General features: G+C 37.2%; 2 protein-coding genes across 2 annotated transcripts; one reads left to right on the top strand and one right to left on the bottom strand.

Moving 5' to 3' along the window:
• Nucleotides 1–2,421: 2,421 nt before the first annotated feature.
• LOC139954264 (uncharacterized) lies at nucleotides 2,422–10,559 on the bottom strand. The gene is made up of 4 exons (XM_071953994.1): nucleotides 10,362–10,559; nucleotides 9,133–9,539; nucleotides 7,959–8,148; nucleotides 2,422–6,243 (listed from the first exon to the last, which is right to left on the bottom strand). The coding sequence occupies exons 2-4, from the start codon at nucleotides 9,489–9,491 to the stop codon at nucleotides 6,133–6,135; spliced, it is 660 nt and encodes a 219-aa protein (XP_071810095.1). The 5' UTR covers nucleotides 9,492–9,539; nucleotides 10,362–10,559; the 3' UTR covers nucleotides 2,422–6,132.
• A 534-nt stretch (nucleotides 10,560–11,093) lies between these two features.
• On the top strand, nucleotides 11,094–16,272 carry LOC139954268 (RIB43A-like with coiled-coils protein 2). The gene is made up of 5 exons (XM_071953998.1): nucleotides 11,094–11,406; nucleotides 11,808–11,889; nucleotides 12,083–12,546; nucleotides 13,296–13,690; nucleotides 14,361–16,272. Exons 1-5 carry the CDS (start codon nucleotides 11,290–11,292, stop codon nucleotides 14,440–14,442), a joined length of 1,140 nt encoding a protein of 379 aa, XP_071810099.1. The 5' UTR covers nucleotides 11,094–11,289; the 3' UTR covers nucleotides 14,443–16,272.
• Nucleotides 16,273–16,354: the final 82 nt, after the last annotated feature.

The following is a 16,354-nucleotide window of genomic DNA, read 5'->3' on the forward strand; positions in this document are numbered from 1 at the left end:
CATTTTACGTCACGAACCAACACGGTCGGCCATTTATCAGGTTTATAGGAGTCAAATTTTTTACTCCCATAAATGGCCGACCATGTATGTCGACGAGGTAAAACGAAAACCATGCAATTTCGAGGAATATTTGTGTAGATCATTGTATTCTACTTTTACAACATCTTTCTAACCATATCGATTTTATAACAAACGGTTACAGAACGCTTTTCAAAGACCATTTCGACCGGTCCAAGGCAACGTGTTCCTTTAATGATTATAGCAAATAAAGTTTTCAAAATAGTCTATGGTATTGAATCATAGAGTACTTGTAAAAACTACTTTACGACTGATTGTAGTCAATAGACATTGCATGTGTATTTAACCATTGGACATTCAAATAATAATAATAAGCAATCCCTCGATGTCGAGGAATAATGTATGTTCTCCACAGAATAAACTAAGTTATTAGGGTTGAGGTAGCTGGTGCCAAAGGTGACTCCGTCGATGACTCAAAAGTCCGATCCTTGAGCCACATACTCTCAGGCAGATGTCACAGGTTGTAGTTATAGGAAGGGTTGGACCATATACATGTATGGAGATGTCTCTCACGTTCCCTCTCCTTTCGCTGCTGACGCTTAGCTGTTGCCTGAGCTAGTCGATTCATTTCAAAACTAGCCGTGCCTCTGTGCAACAGTTGCCTCAATGATGCTCAATCTGCTGTCAGGTTCTCCCAGGGGGCAGTACTTTTGTAGCGATGCTTTTACGGACATTCAAATACAAGGCGCCCAAAAGGCGAGTCATTTGGTTTGATTTGGAAAAAGTGTTTTCAAAGGGAAAACCAATCCTATGACATACAACATTGTAGCAGTGATTGCACCTAGTTCATTATTAAGGTCAGAGCTGCCAACACTCCACACAGCTGGACAAATGGTCCAATGAAAATAAACCAATCTTTTCATAATAATTTTGTTTTTACCCATACACCAATGTGTGTTAGCACCGATACTCAGTACTTTCCGGAGTCCTGTGAAAAAATATTACAGGCATGATACCCGGATGGGATTCGAACCCACGACCCTTGCAATTCTAGAGCAGTGTCTTACCAACTAGACTACCGAGGTTGCCCGGCAGCTAGAGGCAGTTCGAATCCTATGTTTTGGCAGCGGGTACCGCAACGATATAAGAGATGTTAAATTTGCATCGGGGATAAAGAATATTAATTTTGGTTTTTACCCATACTCCGATGTGTGTTAGCACTGTATACTCAGTACTTTCCCAGGCCCTGTGAAAAAATCTCTCTTACAGTTTGTCCATGTTCAAATGGACACATTTGTAAGCCTCTGTGATTATGGACACTTTTCCTGTGATGTTCAATATAGTTTTGAATATTTTGCACAAAATCTCCCCCCTTGCGTGGCAGCTCAGTAATAAAAACAGTGTTCATTGCTTTGTTTGTTTGATAGCATTGTATTATTTATTTCTCTGTACAAAGATAAACAACATGTACATTATTATTTTTGCATACCATCAGAATGTCAGAGTATATTTTGTAACTTTTGTTTGGACATGAATATTTTGTATAAATTGTGATTGACTTGGCTAATAAGCTCATTATTGTTTTTGGTTTTTGGTTACCGATCCAGTAGGCTCCGCCCACAACGCACGTGTAACCTTTATTGCATTGTGATTGGTCAATACACAGTGGGGCGGAGCTTAGTGGATCGGTCTATTTGTATTGTAGCTCATTGACTCTGAATCTGGAGGTTCTGATTGTACTATGTTGTTTGTCTGTTAGATTTGTAGTGTAATCCACAGCTGGTTTATGTTTTGGGGTATTTTCAGACAGCGTACTAAGTTAGACCCGAACCTGTTTAACTTTGAGGTGGTTGTAAAAAGTTGTTCCCATTGCGTTCAGACAGCACTGAGTTAAACCCGATACGGTTTATCTTTGGTTGTAAGAGGTCAAAGCAAACGCGACCCCGTTACTCTAACATCCTGTTTATTGTCCTGTTCATTGGTCACCGTGTGTTTACATAATGATTACAGAGGTCAATGGGTCATCTGTTGTGAGTTAAACCGGATGTGGTCTTTTTTATTTTGTCTACACACAGTGTTAAGAGATAAACTCGAAGCGGTCTAAAGATAAACCCCTTCGCTGGACGGTCTATCTTTTGTGGGTTGAACTCTATTCAGTCTATCTTTAGTACTGTTCAGACACACAGAGTTGGACCCTGCGTTAAAATGACTTTAGTACTGTGTCTGAACATGGAGGTAGAAGTAGAACTGAACGACCTCATATAATATACAACTTGTTCCGATGTACTTGAACAGTTACTTGAATCAGAATCCTTCCAAGTGCTAAGATATTTGATTGCATGCAAAGGAACCAAAACAACCAAACGGTAATCAATTCATTATTGAAACATAGAAGAAACACAATTTGAAATCAAACAGCTGGCACCCATTTATTTACAAAAACAATGCTCTGTAAGCTCAACTACTGATGTTTACACACTAACTTAGCACAAGTGTAATTCAAGCTAAACAAGTATTTGCACACATTTGATCTTAAATAAAAAGTTTTTATGAATATGCAAAAATTGCTGTCAATTATTATTTTTGACAAACTGTTATTCAATAAAAAGGACCGAACTCTTTACATGTTATAGACCTGATAGAAATATGTCATTGTTTAAAAATGGTATAACATGATTGTTAATAATTGAAAAACTAACATGAAGTGCTTGGATTGTGATTTTCACATAATTAATACATGTATGTGAAGTAATATCAAAACAATAAAATATGCATTACATCATAAAAATGCTGACATATTATCTATAGATACAATGAAATACATGTCACCTTATAAATAATTGTTTGTCGTTAAAGGTGACATCAAATGTCAAACATCTACTAACTAGTAAGTCATCCCAAGAGATGTTAATTTTCCAAACTAATGTAAAACATATTGTTTTGACAAATCAAAAACATTTCTCTTTTCATCAACAAATGTTTAGGAAGATATTTTATGTTGTGACGATTTACTTGGCACCCCTCACTACCCCTGTTATCTTTCTTGACAGTTTGTTGTCCGCCACTGCTTTCCAATAATATCTATGTACCCTGTAGTGTTTAAAGCTAAATGCTGTGCTTCCATTTTAATATCAAATATCCTGAAAACTCCTCGTACAATTTATCTAGTGTAACATAGAATAATGCTACAAAAATACATGTATATAAATTGCTACTCAAAAAAAAAAAGCATAACATGCTACTCATTATTACCAATCAGTGTTATTTAATTTGCTATGCAAAATTGGTGGACAAAATAGTTCCGTGTACACAGTTGTTTTAATTATTCAAACCAATGGACGTTACTTACCTAAATTATAACTCTGCTCTTAGTTTCCCTTTTTTCCCACAAAGCAAGATTTTACCGACAGAACAATTCTTTTAACTTGTGATTAGTAGTTAAGCGATTTCTAGCCATAAAGATCTTGCTCTGTGTGTGGACAAATAGTTGTTTGTGCTGTAACATTTACCTTTACTTGAAACTACATATTTAGAACTACTTGTACAATACGCAATGCAATCTACATGTATGAGCATTTAGAAACACTCGAACATGCCAAACTGTGACGTTTGAAGCTTTGCCTGGTGTGGACAACAAGAAGAAACTATAAGTAGTAAGCTTGCAGGTACAACCATGTATAAATATGAGGAGTTAGCTCTAAAAAGAGCCCCTGTGGCACTGACGTCTCAACCAGTATACTCTGCTCATCTCCTTAACATGAGCAGAGTGTATACTGTTGAAACATTGAGACCACACCAGCCTTTTTTTCAGAGCAAACACTCCTCCCAAGAGATTTACACTTGTTTGTACAGGCTGCAAGTTTACTACAGTTCTAGCTACTTCTTATGCCAAACTGTGCTGAACTGTATTTCAATGTACTTTTCAAATCAAGGTTATGCTGTATAATGATAACCTTTTGCAGTGTATACGTAGTATTAGGCTATTTCCCTTCAAAGATAACAGAATATGCTATTATTTAAATAACTATGTACAAGGCTTTCCATTCTTAATGTACAATTTTACAAATACTGTAATTTTTGTTCAGTTTTCTTTTTTTCATATACTTTAAACATCAACTTTTATTTGTTGTTGTATTACATACTGTAGATAGAGTTACAATAAAGTAATGTTTCTTACATGTTGAAACATTCTGAAGCCATGTTGTGGACATACCTTGTAAAAGATTTAATGTTTGGACTTGGTGGGTGGGTAGAAATTACTCCAGTTTAAATTGGCATCATTTTACATTGGGTGTAATGCAAAATACAACACTATCCGTTGCGTACATTTACACAGGTTTATGCACCATGATTAACAGAGAATTAAGTCATTATTCCCACTGTTGGTCACTCCAACATTTGGTTACCTTTTTGGGGTGGATTTAGAATGAGGTTTAATGCCAGGAGTTAAAGACAGTGGACACTATTGGTAAATGTCAAAGAGCAGTCTTCTCACTTGGTGTATCTCAACATACATGACATATGCATCAAATAACAAACCTGTGAAAATTTTAGCTCGATTGGTCGTCGGAGTCGGAGATAACAATGAAAGAAAAAACACCCTTGTCACATGAAGTTGTGTGCTTTCAGATGCTTGATTTCGAGACCTCAAATTCTAAGATTGAGGTCTCGAAATCAAACCCATGGAAAATTACTTCTTTCTCAATAACTACGTCACTTCATAGGGAGCTGTTTCTCACAATGTTTTATACCATCAACCTCTTCCCATTACTCGTAACCAAGTAAGGTTTTATGCTAATAATTATTTTGAGTAATTACCAATAGTGTCCACTGCCTTTAATACATAGCTATATATTATTATATTCATGTAAATATTGTTCAATATTCAACATGGTTCTTGACATTGAAGTTTCTTCTCAATGTCAGAGAATGTCAGAGTTACTAGCATAAGTTGGGTTCTCATTACCAGATATGTATTCACATTCTACAGTTTCATTATTATTTGTGGCTGCATCTGCCACAACATAACTTATAATAACTGAGTATCAACTTGTTTACATTTTTATAAGGGGATAAATAAAAGTTAATCTTATTAAAGTCAAACTCAAAAATATTATAGACTTTTAAATCTGATGAAAATAAAAAAGATGTGATCAATTAAGGGGAAAAGGGAAAAACCTGTCATTTTAAAACACGCGCACAAAGCCAAGCTGTAACATGGTAACAACCTATGTTTTACATTTGACACATATTTTTTTCTCGTAATCCATCATCGAGAAAACATATTTAAAACATTTTAAGTATTTAACCGATACAAAACCTCACACTTATTTACATTGCTCTATCCATACACTTGGCTATTTACACAAACATTTAATGCCAATTACAAATGTAGATGTACTGTGACAGAGGACTGCCATTTAATAACAGATACAGCAGCTTACTACTCACGGTAATAATCTCCCATATTTTACTTTGATAACGTCGTTATACTTACCCAAAACATAATGTATTCTAACATTCTTAATGCTATTCCTCTCTTTATAAGGTTAAAATGCTGATTAATTTGTGTCAATTTAAAAAAAATTGTGATTTTCACAATTGATGAATTAATTCAACATGCCATCAACTCCACGTTCCATGATTGGTTGCAATCGTTTGTTACTTGATTCAAGTTATGTGCCTTAATCATATGTCATTTCAACTGTAGACGACTAAGACTTCTAAATATTTTATATGCAAAATCAACCACAAATTCATTGCTGAAACCAATTAGATAGGCCCTAGTCCTCTGCAAATAGTAATGAAATCATGCAAGTATATATTATTGCATGAAGCAGATAAACTGGTAATGCATACATATTTAAATGGCTGGAATAATTCTGAAAGTAACGACTTTCAATGCCAGATAATGACTGGCAGAGTATTGGATTTAACATGTAAAAGTCAGTGCATTTTGGAGCCATATTGAGGTACAATAATAACAATGCTTTAGTAATGCTGATGAGCACCATACATGTGGTCTTCATTTTGCTATAAATTCAGGTTTATTGCAGAAAGTTTACAATGCTCTATATTTTGGACATAAATTATTTGCTGACTAATGGTAGATTGTTACCGTAGTGTCTGACTCCAGTTGATGGGATTATATCGCAGTAGTTCCCCCTCCTGTTGGTTTGTCTGTACTCTTACCATCTTCAACTGTTGTTCTTTTATTTCCATTAACTGCAGGAAACAAAATAAACTTTGTTAAAATTACAACTCCTTTAAGGAACTGGTCCAGTTACTGGACACTATTGGTAATTACTCAAAATAATTATAAGCACAAAACCTTTTGATAACAAGGAATGGGGAGCTGTTGATAGTATAAAACATTGTGAGAAACGGCTCCCTCTGAAGTGACGTAGTTTTCGTGAAAGAAGTAATTTTCCGCGAATTTGATTTCGAGACCTCAAAATTAGATTTTGAGGTCTCGAAATCAAGCATCTGAAAACACACAACCTTTCATGACAAGGGTGTTTTTTCTTTCATTATTATCTCCCAACTTCGACGACCAATTGAGCTCAAATTTTTCACAAATTTGTTATTTTATGCATATGTTGAGATACACTGTCCAAGTGAGAAGATTGGTCTTAGACAATTACCAATAGTGTCCAATGTCTTAAAATATGAAACTGGTGCTAGTGATACCTGTGATTTAGTAACTTTTAGTTGGCATCTGACATGTCTGAGCCCATTAGTTCAATCAACGTACACACGTGTCAGTCTTCCTCTTGTCGTTCTTTCTATGATAGCTGTTGTCGATGCATAATTTTTGAAATAACTGAGATGTCAGAAATCTTATAAATCTATATATTCACTCTTTCCCTAAAGTTAAAAATAGTGGAAAGTTTCTAATTTTGGAACTTTATCCATTGCATAGTGGTGCCTCGTATAAAAATAAAAGAAATGTCACTTTAACAAATGTAATCATAGTTACATCTAGCATATTTCCATCACTTTACCATTGATACAAAACGCTACAGGACAGTTCAGGTACACATGTGTGACATTTGCATTTTCACATAGTGACTTACATGATACATGTTTGATCTGGGCCCAATTGCATGGCTTTGCTCACCGTAAGCAGAGAATCTGCACTAACGGAAGCAGGGAATTCTGCATTTATGCCATTATGTATTTCAAGGGTTAAAAGGGAATTTTTGTTTGTGAGCGTGCATACTCCATGTTACTAAGCTTGCGCGATATCGATTTATTTTATTCACGATATATCGTTTACAAATATCACGATATTCGATATAATCACGATTAATTAAATTTGACATCATCAGTCTTAGAAGAGCCAGTCATAGCATAAGAGAGGTGTTCTAATGACCTATTCTTCTGGTTTTACTCCAAACCTATGGGGTGCAAGATGTCTCGGCTAAGAAATGCATCGCGATACTTAATCGATATTGCGATACTTAATCGATATCGCAATATAAATATCGATATTTAGATTAAAACCAAATCGATCCGATATCGAAATAGCGATATTCGATAATATCGTGGTATCGCCCAAGTTTATATGTTACTACATTTGTACATGTAGACATTCTTCGCTTCACAGCTAGCACAGAGAATGGTGATAGTAAGCGCAGAGCCATGAAATTGGACCGGGCTGGTATTACTTAGGTAGCATAGCATTTTTACAGAATTACCCTTCTGCGATAGTGGACCATGAAAACCAAACATTACAACAAATTATATTTTTAAAACAAGTCACAGGCACACGGTCAAAACACAAACCGGAGTATTATGGCACCTTATCAATAGTTTGTGATGTCATTAGTTGATCAATATCTTAACTTTTGATATTTCTACGATATCAAATAAAATACAGTCTATTTTCTGCACAATGTATTTCCCATCTGATGACTGCAGAGCCAAATCATTCTTACCTTTTTGTTCTCATCTCTAAATTGCCGAAGATATGTGGATTTTTTCTGAAATGCTGTTTGATCATCTTGTAAGCATCTCTTATCGTATCCAATAGCTCGATCACTTTCCTCCATTCGCTCAGTAAGACAACGTCGATAGTTTGCATCTCGGTCAGTCATCTGACTCTTCAGAACTTCTCGAATGTGTTTCCTGAAATAAAAAGGAAAGATTATCAGATTGGGCTTATAGCTTAAATACCACGTTTTTGAATGGCCACTGGACAGTGTCACTGGTGACCATATAACTACATCAACATTGTATAATGCAGGTTGTTTGTAAACCAATACCAAAGATCAACATGTTTTCTCCTAAACATAACTTTCTAGCCATTAGTAATTTGTTTTGCAAGTGATGGGCGTAATCAGTTTGGACTTTAATAATGCTTTCTTACAGATATCAATGTCTTGTATTTTTGTCTGGTCTTGTTTCTCTGAAGCACAATCTGACCATTGGAAAGCCTTATTGTTTAGCAGATCATTGAATGAGAGTAAGGAAAAGAAATTGCATATTAAGTGAGTCCGATATAATGATAATGCATCCTACACAGGATGACTGAGCCAAAATGAATGTACAAATAACCATAGCCAGCTAATCTACTAACCCCCAAATAAGTGCTGGGTTTACAGGTTTACCTGAAGCACAAAAAGTCTGCAATCCGTGTACTGTGTAGCTTTAAAAGAAACCATAGTTTGTGATATACTTGCTTACTTTCATAGTCTTGTTACAATTGAGACATTTTACTCACTCACTGGCTTGCCCAACAACCACCCAAGATTTCAAAGCACTTAGTATCTTGGGTTTTACACATGCTAGCACTACATGTAGCAGGTCACACCTAAAACTACTTCGCTTCTGCAATTCATGTTTAATATGAACCCAGCTTAAATGTCACCTCCATCCTGTGCACTTTTTATGTTCATCGCCGCCATTGGTTTTGGACTGGGTGCCGAGTTTGAAATGAAAATGTGCCCAATTTGCATGGTGCTGAGTTTGCTAGGTGAAAAAGTGAGCAGCTTTCTATCTTTCGTGTAGTGTAACACTTCATGTAGGTTTCTTGGTCTGATATGCAGCTTGCTGATTTGTTTGCAACTCGACCTGAATGTAACAGACGGATATCTTGACTTTTTAGCTTACCTGTAATCTTCTTGCTCCACCTTGGAGCCATAAAATGGCTTCATCCATTTGTTATGAGACTTATGGTACTGTTCCCTCTTCATTAGCAGACTTCTTAAATCATTCTGGTAATGAGAGTCTGTAGTTTCTAGAGTCATTGTTCTACTCAGTCTTGGAGGTCGGAGTGGATTTAATCGAGGCAATGGTCGCTCTCCATTTGCACTCTGTAGTAACCTCTCATCCCAAGATTTAGATAATCCTTTGGCTTCTCCTCCAATGAATGTCTTGGAGTTTGAACGATGAACCATGCTTGGTGGTTGGGAAGATGGAAGAACATTGACTGGTGTCTCCAGTGTGGTTAATCTAGGAAGGGTTGTCATGGTGATGGTTGGTTCTTGAGCAAGCTAAACCCTAAAAGGCACAAAGGCCTGTAGAAAAAGAACAAGAAAAGGTTACCATTGATTGAATATATACGGCAACGACCCTGCAAGGTTTTAATTGGATGTTTAAGAACGAGTCACTACTCTTTTATTCCCATTAATAAATGCCCTTAATAAACGTTACAAAATACAGTAAGGCCTATAAACACTTTAACAATTGAAAATTCGAGGTTTGAAATACTTTTTTCCAAAACTTTGTGAAGAATCTGTTTGATGCGCGTTGGTTGTGTGTACGCGCGCGCGCTTTAATAGATTACACGCTAATAGCTATGATTTTTTATGAATTGCGTTCCTATGGACCGTTCCGGCTTTCCACTAAGCTCCGCCCACCGCGCACGTGAGCAAGACACGTGTACAAGCACTCCCAATGACATTCTGCAGATTCTGCCGCGCGTGCCAAATATACGGGCACGCATGACCGAGTTTGTCCGACCACAATCATTGCTGTGATTGGTCAAAATGGGTGAACGCGCACAGTTTGATTGACAGGCCGGATCAGTCCATTGGTTGAGAGCGCGTTGTGCCAGTGTGCATAGGCTAAACAGAGCTCCAGTGTGCATTAACAAAAGGTTTATACACACCCACGTGACGCGCTCTCCACCAATAGGAGTAGAGAAACTGTCTGGGGTATTTATGAATTAATAATAAAAAATAACAAAATCATTTAGTTTTTGATTGTGAACAATTTTCCTGTTCTCTTCTTAATCTTACTGAAAGTGAAGTGAATGAAAACACATGACACCAGGATTATTGTAAACTTTACTTTAAGTTTAGGTTTAGTAATAAATAAAAAAATATGCAGTTACCTACCCACTACGATTTCGTTAACACGCCTTTAGTCACTACAGATCTTGTGTCGCCTAGAAATCAGAAAAACTACTCATAATAAACAGTTAACTAAACTACGGTCGTCGTGTTTGTTGTTGTTGTAAATCTCTGTCTGGTAGCGCAGCCGGTCCGATTTCATATTACCACGACACGGCTGGTCTGATATCTCTGACGGTCGATCTGTCCTCCTATGTCACGTGATTACAACGTCGTCAAGACGACACAGAGCCTTGTTCGTTATAAGCCAATTTCAAAAGGCCCTTATTAATAACTTTACTTATTCATTTCAAAAATAAATTCTTCATCAGCTATTTTTTTTTTTACATGTATTTTTAATACTATCTTGAAATAATTTTTTTTCTTTATTTTGCAAGCAAAAAGGATTGAATAAAAACATTTTGCGAAAAAAGAGTGCCGCTTTGTTCAACCTCGTTCTCAGTGGTGGTGAACGAGTTCGTCACGCGAGAGCAGTCGACCAACGAGAGCAGCCCCGCATGGGCAGGGTGCCGTGTCAAATCTTATCGTCACTAACCCCTGGAAGGGAAGTGCTGATTGTAAAGCAATAAACTCTATTATCATTGGTCAATTTTGGCAGAACGATTGTTCAGTATCCAATAGCGTTCAGTTTGTCATGAGCCACAACTTGTTTGGGTGTTTATCGGAAATGAACATAGTAACGTCCATGACAACTGCATAAAGTTCAGCGGTGTGATTTTTCCGATCATTTCATTACACACCGGACAGACGACAGTCAAGCAGTGTAACGCAATCCGTCCTGGACCTAGATATACAGTTTTTCGCTAAAGATCCGTCCAACATTATTTTAAAGTATAAAAACTATAATAATAATTGAAATTATCCTGTTTTTAGGGAGTTTGACTACGACACTCCAAATTGGAGTCCAATCAAGATGTATAAGCTTGATTTACCAATTGATTTGAAGGAGGCGGCCGCCATTGAGCGGCGTAGAAACATGGAGTTGGAACGGCAGAACAGAATTTTCAACGCGAAAGTCCGCACGATTGGGGTAAGAAGACAACGAAATCAAATTGTTGAGACATGTTTTTATTTAAGTGTAGTTGTCAATGTTTTTGCCTGCCTTATTTATTAGGTTTAGCGAAGTTTTACTTAGTCGTCTGACATTGACAATGAACATTGACTGCTTCCATTCATTATTATGAAAACATGTGTTGTTTGACTTTGAATTCATCATTTAAAAATGTTTAAGCTTAACCTACAACATGAAACTTTATTCTCAGCATGATTAAGTCTGATGAAAATACAGACCATGAGTAAACAGCAGAGCTTCTGTCACCGGTGGGGCTTGCACAGTCTTGCGGTAAACAGGATTCAAAAGTTTGGGGTCGAATACATGTGAGGGTCGATATGTTTGTAATGGTTTGTTTTGTTGTTTTTTGTTGGTAACAGGTAGATGTTCAAGCCGTAAAAGAACAAGTTCATGACAGAAAACTACAAGAGGAAAGAGAAAATCACAGACATGAAGCTTTTGGTAAGTCTCCACACCCACCCCCTCCAGCAAAAAAGAAAAGAAAAACAAGGATAAGAGAATGAGGAACAAAAAAGTAAACAAACTAACTGTGTGCTGTTTTTTTTAAGTTAGTACATGTACATGTAGGCTTATTCATTTATTCATGAATATCATTGATTAATGAATAAAGGATTTATTGTATCTTCCTCCACAGCAAATGATATGATTCGCAATGACAAAATCGCAGAGTTACTTACTCGTCGGAAAGAGCAAGATGTGCGAAATCTCAACAAAGCTCTGAATGAGTTCCGCTCTCTAAATCAACAGCCAGACGCAAGACGTGAGTGGGATCTTAATGACCCAGAAGCCAGAAAGAAGGACAAGCCTGCAAGAGTATCCGACGATGACCCCCGCTGTGGCATCTCAGGTGTCCAGAAATTTGATGGGGAAGATCTCAACTCTAAAGCCCGCAAGAAGCTGATGGAGGAGCAGATGAGGGAGTGGACGAGGAGGCAGGCGGAGGAAAAGAGACTCCAAGAGGCAAGACAGAAAGAGGCAGACAGACTTTACGATCTTCATCGCAGAGAGGCTGATGAAAGGGCCATGGAGCTTGCCAAGGCCGAGGAGGAATGCAGACGAGCCATCAATGAGTCCATGAGAGATTACAACAATTCACTGGTGAGTTGCAAATTCCAAATTAAAGTTTTGCTGATAATTCCCTTTTGTTTTTGACATTTAAGCTTCTAGTATGTTTCATGATGTGTCAAGATGAATGCATGAGTTTTTGTAATAATTACGAATTTATCTATGAATTACGAAAATACGAATTGCTTGAATTAACAGTTTTTTCATAGAAATATATATCTCTTTGTGCGCTCGTGACTGCGGTTTATTTGCCGGGCGGTTTATACGCCAACACTTAAATATTTGTTTCTACATTTTGGGTAAGTGCGGTTTATACGCCGGGCGGTTTATAATCCTAAAATTACGGTAATTGAAATTTTCAAATGTTGGCAGCTATGTAAATGTATTTACAAATTTACCCAGTCAGTTTCCCTTGTGGTTTATATTGATATCTGAAACAAAAATTCGCATCCCCTTAAGGTGATCCCCAGGCTGCCGCTTCCCAGGTTGTATCGTAATTTGGGTGTGATCCCTGGCTACACGGCAGTTAACGGTTGTATGGCTTCTGACTGGCACCCCCGAACAAAGATATTGACAAAATAGGGACACTGCCAATATAGGGCTAGATAGCTCAGTTGGTAGAGCGCCGGCACGTTAATCCGGAGGTTGTTGGTTCGAATCCCACTCTAGTCAATTCTTTGTTCAACCCCAAAAATCATTTACAAATTTACCCACTCAGTTTCCCTTGTGGTTTATATTAAATGTATTTTTATAAGTCTTCAACTTTTGTTTCCATCATACAGTCTGCTGAACAGGCTGAAAAAGCACGCCTTGCCAAACAACAGGAACTTGACGACAACTTCACCGAGATCATCAACCATGTCAATGGGGACGTACTCACTGAGAATCCTGATGTGGCCGAGAGTGCCTTTGGTCCCCACCGTGTGATCACCGACCGCTGGAAGGGAATGTCCCCCGAGCAACTGGAAGAGATCCGTCGCATCCAAGAGTTGCAACGACAGGAGAAGAAGCGCATCCAGGAGGATGAGGCAGAGAGGGATAAGGAATGGGAGAGACAGAGGCTGTTTGATGCAAGGAACAGCTTGCTGATGGAGAGAGAGCAAGACAGAATCAAGAAAGGTCTTGAGAAGGAACAGGTGGAATCTAACGTCAGGCTAGGCTCAGAACAAAAATCAAAGTAAGTCACATGCTTTATTTTATTTAGTTCAAAACCTGTTCAAGGTTGTGGGTTCGAATCCCACCCCAGTAATGTGCCTGTGATTTTTTTCACAGGACTCGGGGAAAGTACTGAGTATACAGTGCTACACCCCCAAGCATTTTGATTCAAACTGGCCAACAATTCTTCAGTTTAAAGTCACTACTTACCTTTTTAGTTAAAAGTTCTTCAAAGATTATTAAGTTAATTTAGAAGTACACAGAAAACAATTGTGTTTTTGACAAAAAAGTGTAAAATAAAACATAGTAAAAAAAAAAAGGATGTGGCCTCCAAAATGGATGAAGGAGGGGACGATCAACCCGTACTTTTTTTTTGGCCTTTTTTTTTTTTGGCCTTAAAGGGAAGTTTAATCTGACTGAGAAATGTTTCTGCATGATTGTGTTTCAATTCAGTTGCGGATTTTTCTCTTAGGACATGACTGCACCATATTGGTGATATCTAAACCTTTTTTGAACAACTAAACGATTCCCAAAAAACAAATGTATAATTTTCCTTTAAGGGGTCAAGGGCAATGTCCAGAAACATGGAGGCATATTTCTCATACATGTATGTGTATTTGCTTTTCAGACCCCCCCCCCCCAAACGGTGTAACATTATAATTAATTTTCTCCTTTTTATTTGTGTCCTACAGCCTGGAGTATATGGACAAAGAAGTGTACACCAATAGACCAACAGCAGCATACTTCCAACAGTGGAACACCACAAGTCGGTAGATCCCATCAACAGAGAGCTAAATGTAGATATTTTAACAAATTCCTGCTTTATGATGGTTTGCATTTAACAAAAGAAGTACATGCATTCAATTCCTGTTTTAATTTTCTAAAGTACACGTAATGATTCCTTCGTGATGAATATTACAAAATAAATTTCACCACCACTTGGGTTGAAGAAGAGGTTTAGCAATCTCCCCATAACTGGTATTAGTTTAGACAAATGTATGTTTGTTTTCGGTAAACAATTTTTGATACAGGAAAGCAAAATTTGCTGATGCACTTTCTCAGGATGTTAACGCCCATCAGTAAGGGCTAAATGGAGCAGCATAATCGGTCCACACTTGTGCAATGTTTCAATGTTCCGTTTACAGTAAAATTTTAACATTGCATTGATACTACCTTGGCTTGATTTAACAAAACACAAGATTCATTTGAAAGATGTGTTGTCGCACTTTGCTTAGCATCTACGGTTCATTCACATCTTAACCACTGGGCCTAGGATTCTTGGAAGTTTTCCATGCTCGGTGACAGGATTAATTCTTTTCCCCGGAACTTGCGTAATAATTTGAAGGTGAGATGCGCTCAACATAAATTGCATTACCCTTGGCCATAAGCCAAGACCGACAGATGGCCGATATCATGCTAAATACAATGATTAATAATGTTGGCAGCTATAAAAAAAATAAAAATTTCTACAACAAAAGGACCTAGGTCTGGAATGGAGGATTACACAATAACCCCATGAAAAAAAGGGAGATCTCCAGCATGAGTTCCAGAACCCTTTGTCCCTCAGTGAGTGCCTGCAATGTGCACGCTACATTGTACACAATGGATCATCTGGTTCTGTTATTATTCCCATGATTCCTGTATTCCCGAGTGTGCCGGTAAAGTACTAAACACTTCATCTGGGGCCAATTTCTTAAAGCTGCTCATTAATGGCTGAAGTTGTGCTTACCGTGTGAGTTTCCATTTCATAGCGCTACTAACCATAAGTACATGAAAATGGAATGCATGCTCACCGCCAAGTGTTAAGCAGTGCTATGAAATTGGCCCCTGATTGTACGTGGTTATGATCAATAATTTTATTAACTTTGTGAAACTGAGCCATGTTCTAGCTTTTTACCTCATTTTTTATGTGGCCATTTAGCAAGGTCATTTTCATTGTAATTGTGTTCAAGGGCAATATTGTCAACTATGTTTGAAAATGAGCAACATAAAATATTCATAGCTGTATTTATAAATGAAGAAAGTGATACAAGTTATACTTCCAGATGCTTCAGATTCACTGAAATTGTATTCTTTCATATTTCCTGACAATTGATCCGTCCATTTTTACTTTATTTTATTATTTACCACTGTATGATTTAACTTTATGTAAATACATTTAAATACAAAAACTTATACAAATGACTCGAAGTACTTTTATTTGTGTACATGTGATGTTATTTTAATATTTAAGTATAGTTACAAAATCACCAAAACATATTGTTAAATTGAATTTTTTTCAATCAATATGAACAGTACATTATTGCACTTACAAATTGAATTGTAATTGGTCATGTTTGGGCAGATAACTATGATACAACATCTAGCACACAGTCGCACTTGGCTACAAATTCTTCATGGTCTACCATTATGTGGAGTCAAATAACTTGTACATGTACATGTACTGATAAAAACCTGGTGGGGTTCTCACTCTACAGTTTTTTTCAGTCTCCTGAAAACAACCTAAGCAAATTAGTTGAAAGGTTGAGAACAAGCCAGTCCAATCTTAGAGCCAGCATTTATTAAATTCTGTATCCTTAAGGGCAAGTCACACTGCAGCGATAACGATCAAGTTAACATGGCACGCCCTCAATTGGTGGAATAAGCGAGCGCGGAACAATTCTAGTAATATAATGCGTTCTCTTTG

This window comes from Asterias amurensis, chromosome 2 (assembly GCF_032118995.1).
Source record: "Asterias amurensis chromosome 2, ASM3211899v1".
In the NCBI taxonomy this organism is placed as follows: Eukaryota; Metazoa; Echinodermata; class Asteroidea; order Forcipulatida; family Asteriidae; genus Asterias; species Asterias amurensis.

What these genes read in the sequence shown, in the direction of transcription:
- LOC139954264 (XM_071953994.1), bottom strand. Translation starts at nt 9,491, where the DNA reads ATGACAACCCTTCCTAGATTAACCACACTGGAGACACCAGTCAATGTT. An exon ending in GTGGAGCAAGAAGATTACAG is followed by an intron (nt 8,149 to 9,132) that starts GTAAGCTAAAAA and finishes TTTTTATTTCAG; the next exon opens with GAAACACATTCGAGAAGTTC. An exon ending in TTAGAGATGAGAACAAAAAG is followed by an intron (nt 6,244 to 7,958) that starts GTAAGAATGATT and finishes TGTTTCCTGCAG; the next exon opens with TTAATGGAAATAAAAGAACA.
- LOC139954268 (XM_071953998.1), top strand. Translation starts at nt 11,290, where the DNA reads ATGTATAAGCTTGATTTACCAATTGATTTGAAGGAGGCGGCCGCCATT. An exon ending in GAGATTACAACAATTCACTG is followed by an intron (nt 12,547 to 13,295) that starts GTGAGTTGCAAA and finishes TCCATCATACAG; the next exon opens with TCTGCTGAACAGGCTGAAAA. An exon ending in GGCTCAGAACAAAAATCAAA is followed by an intron (nt 13,691 to 14,360) that starts GTAAGTCACATG and finishes TGTGTCCTACAG; the next exon opens with CCTGGAGTATATGGACAAAG.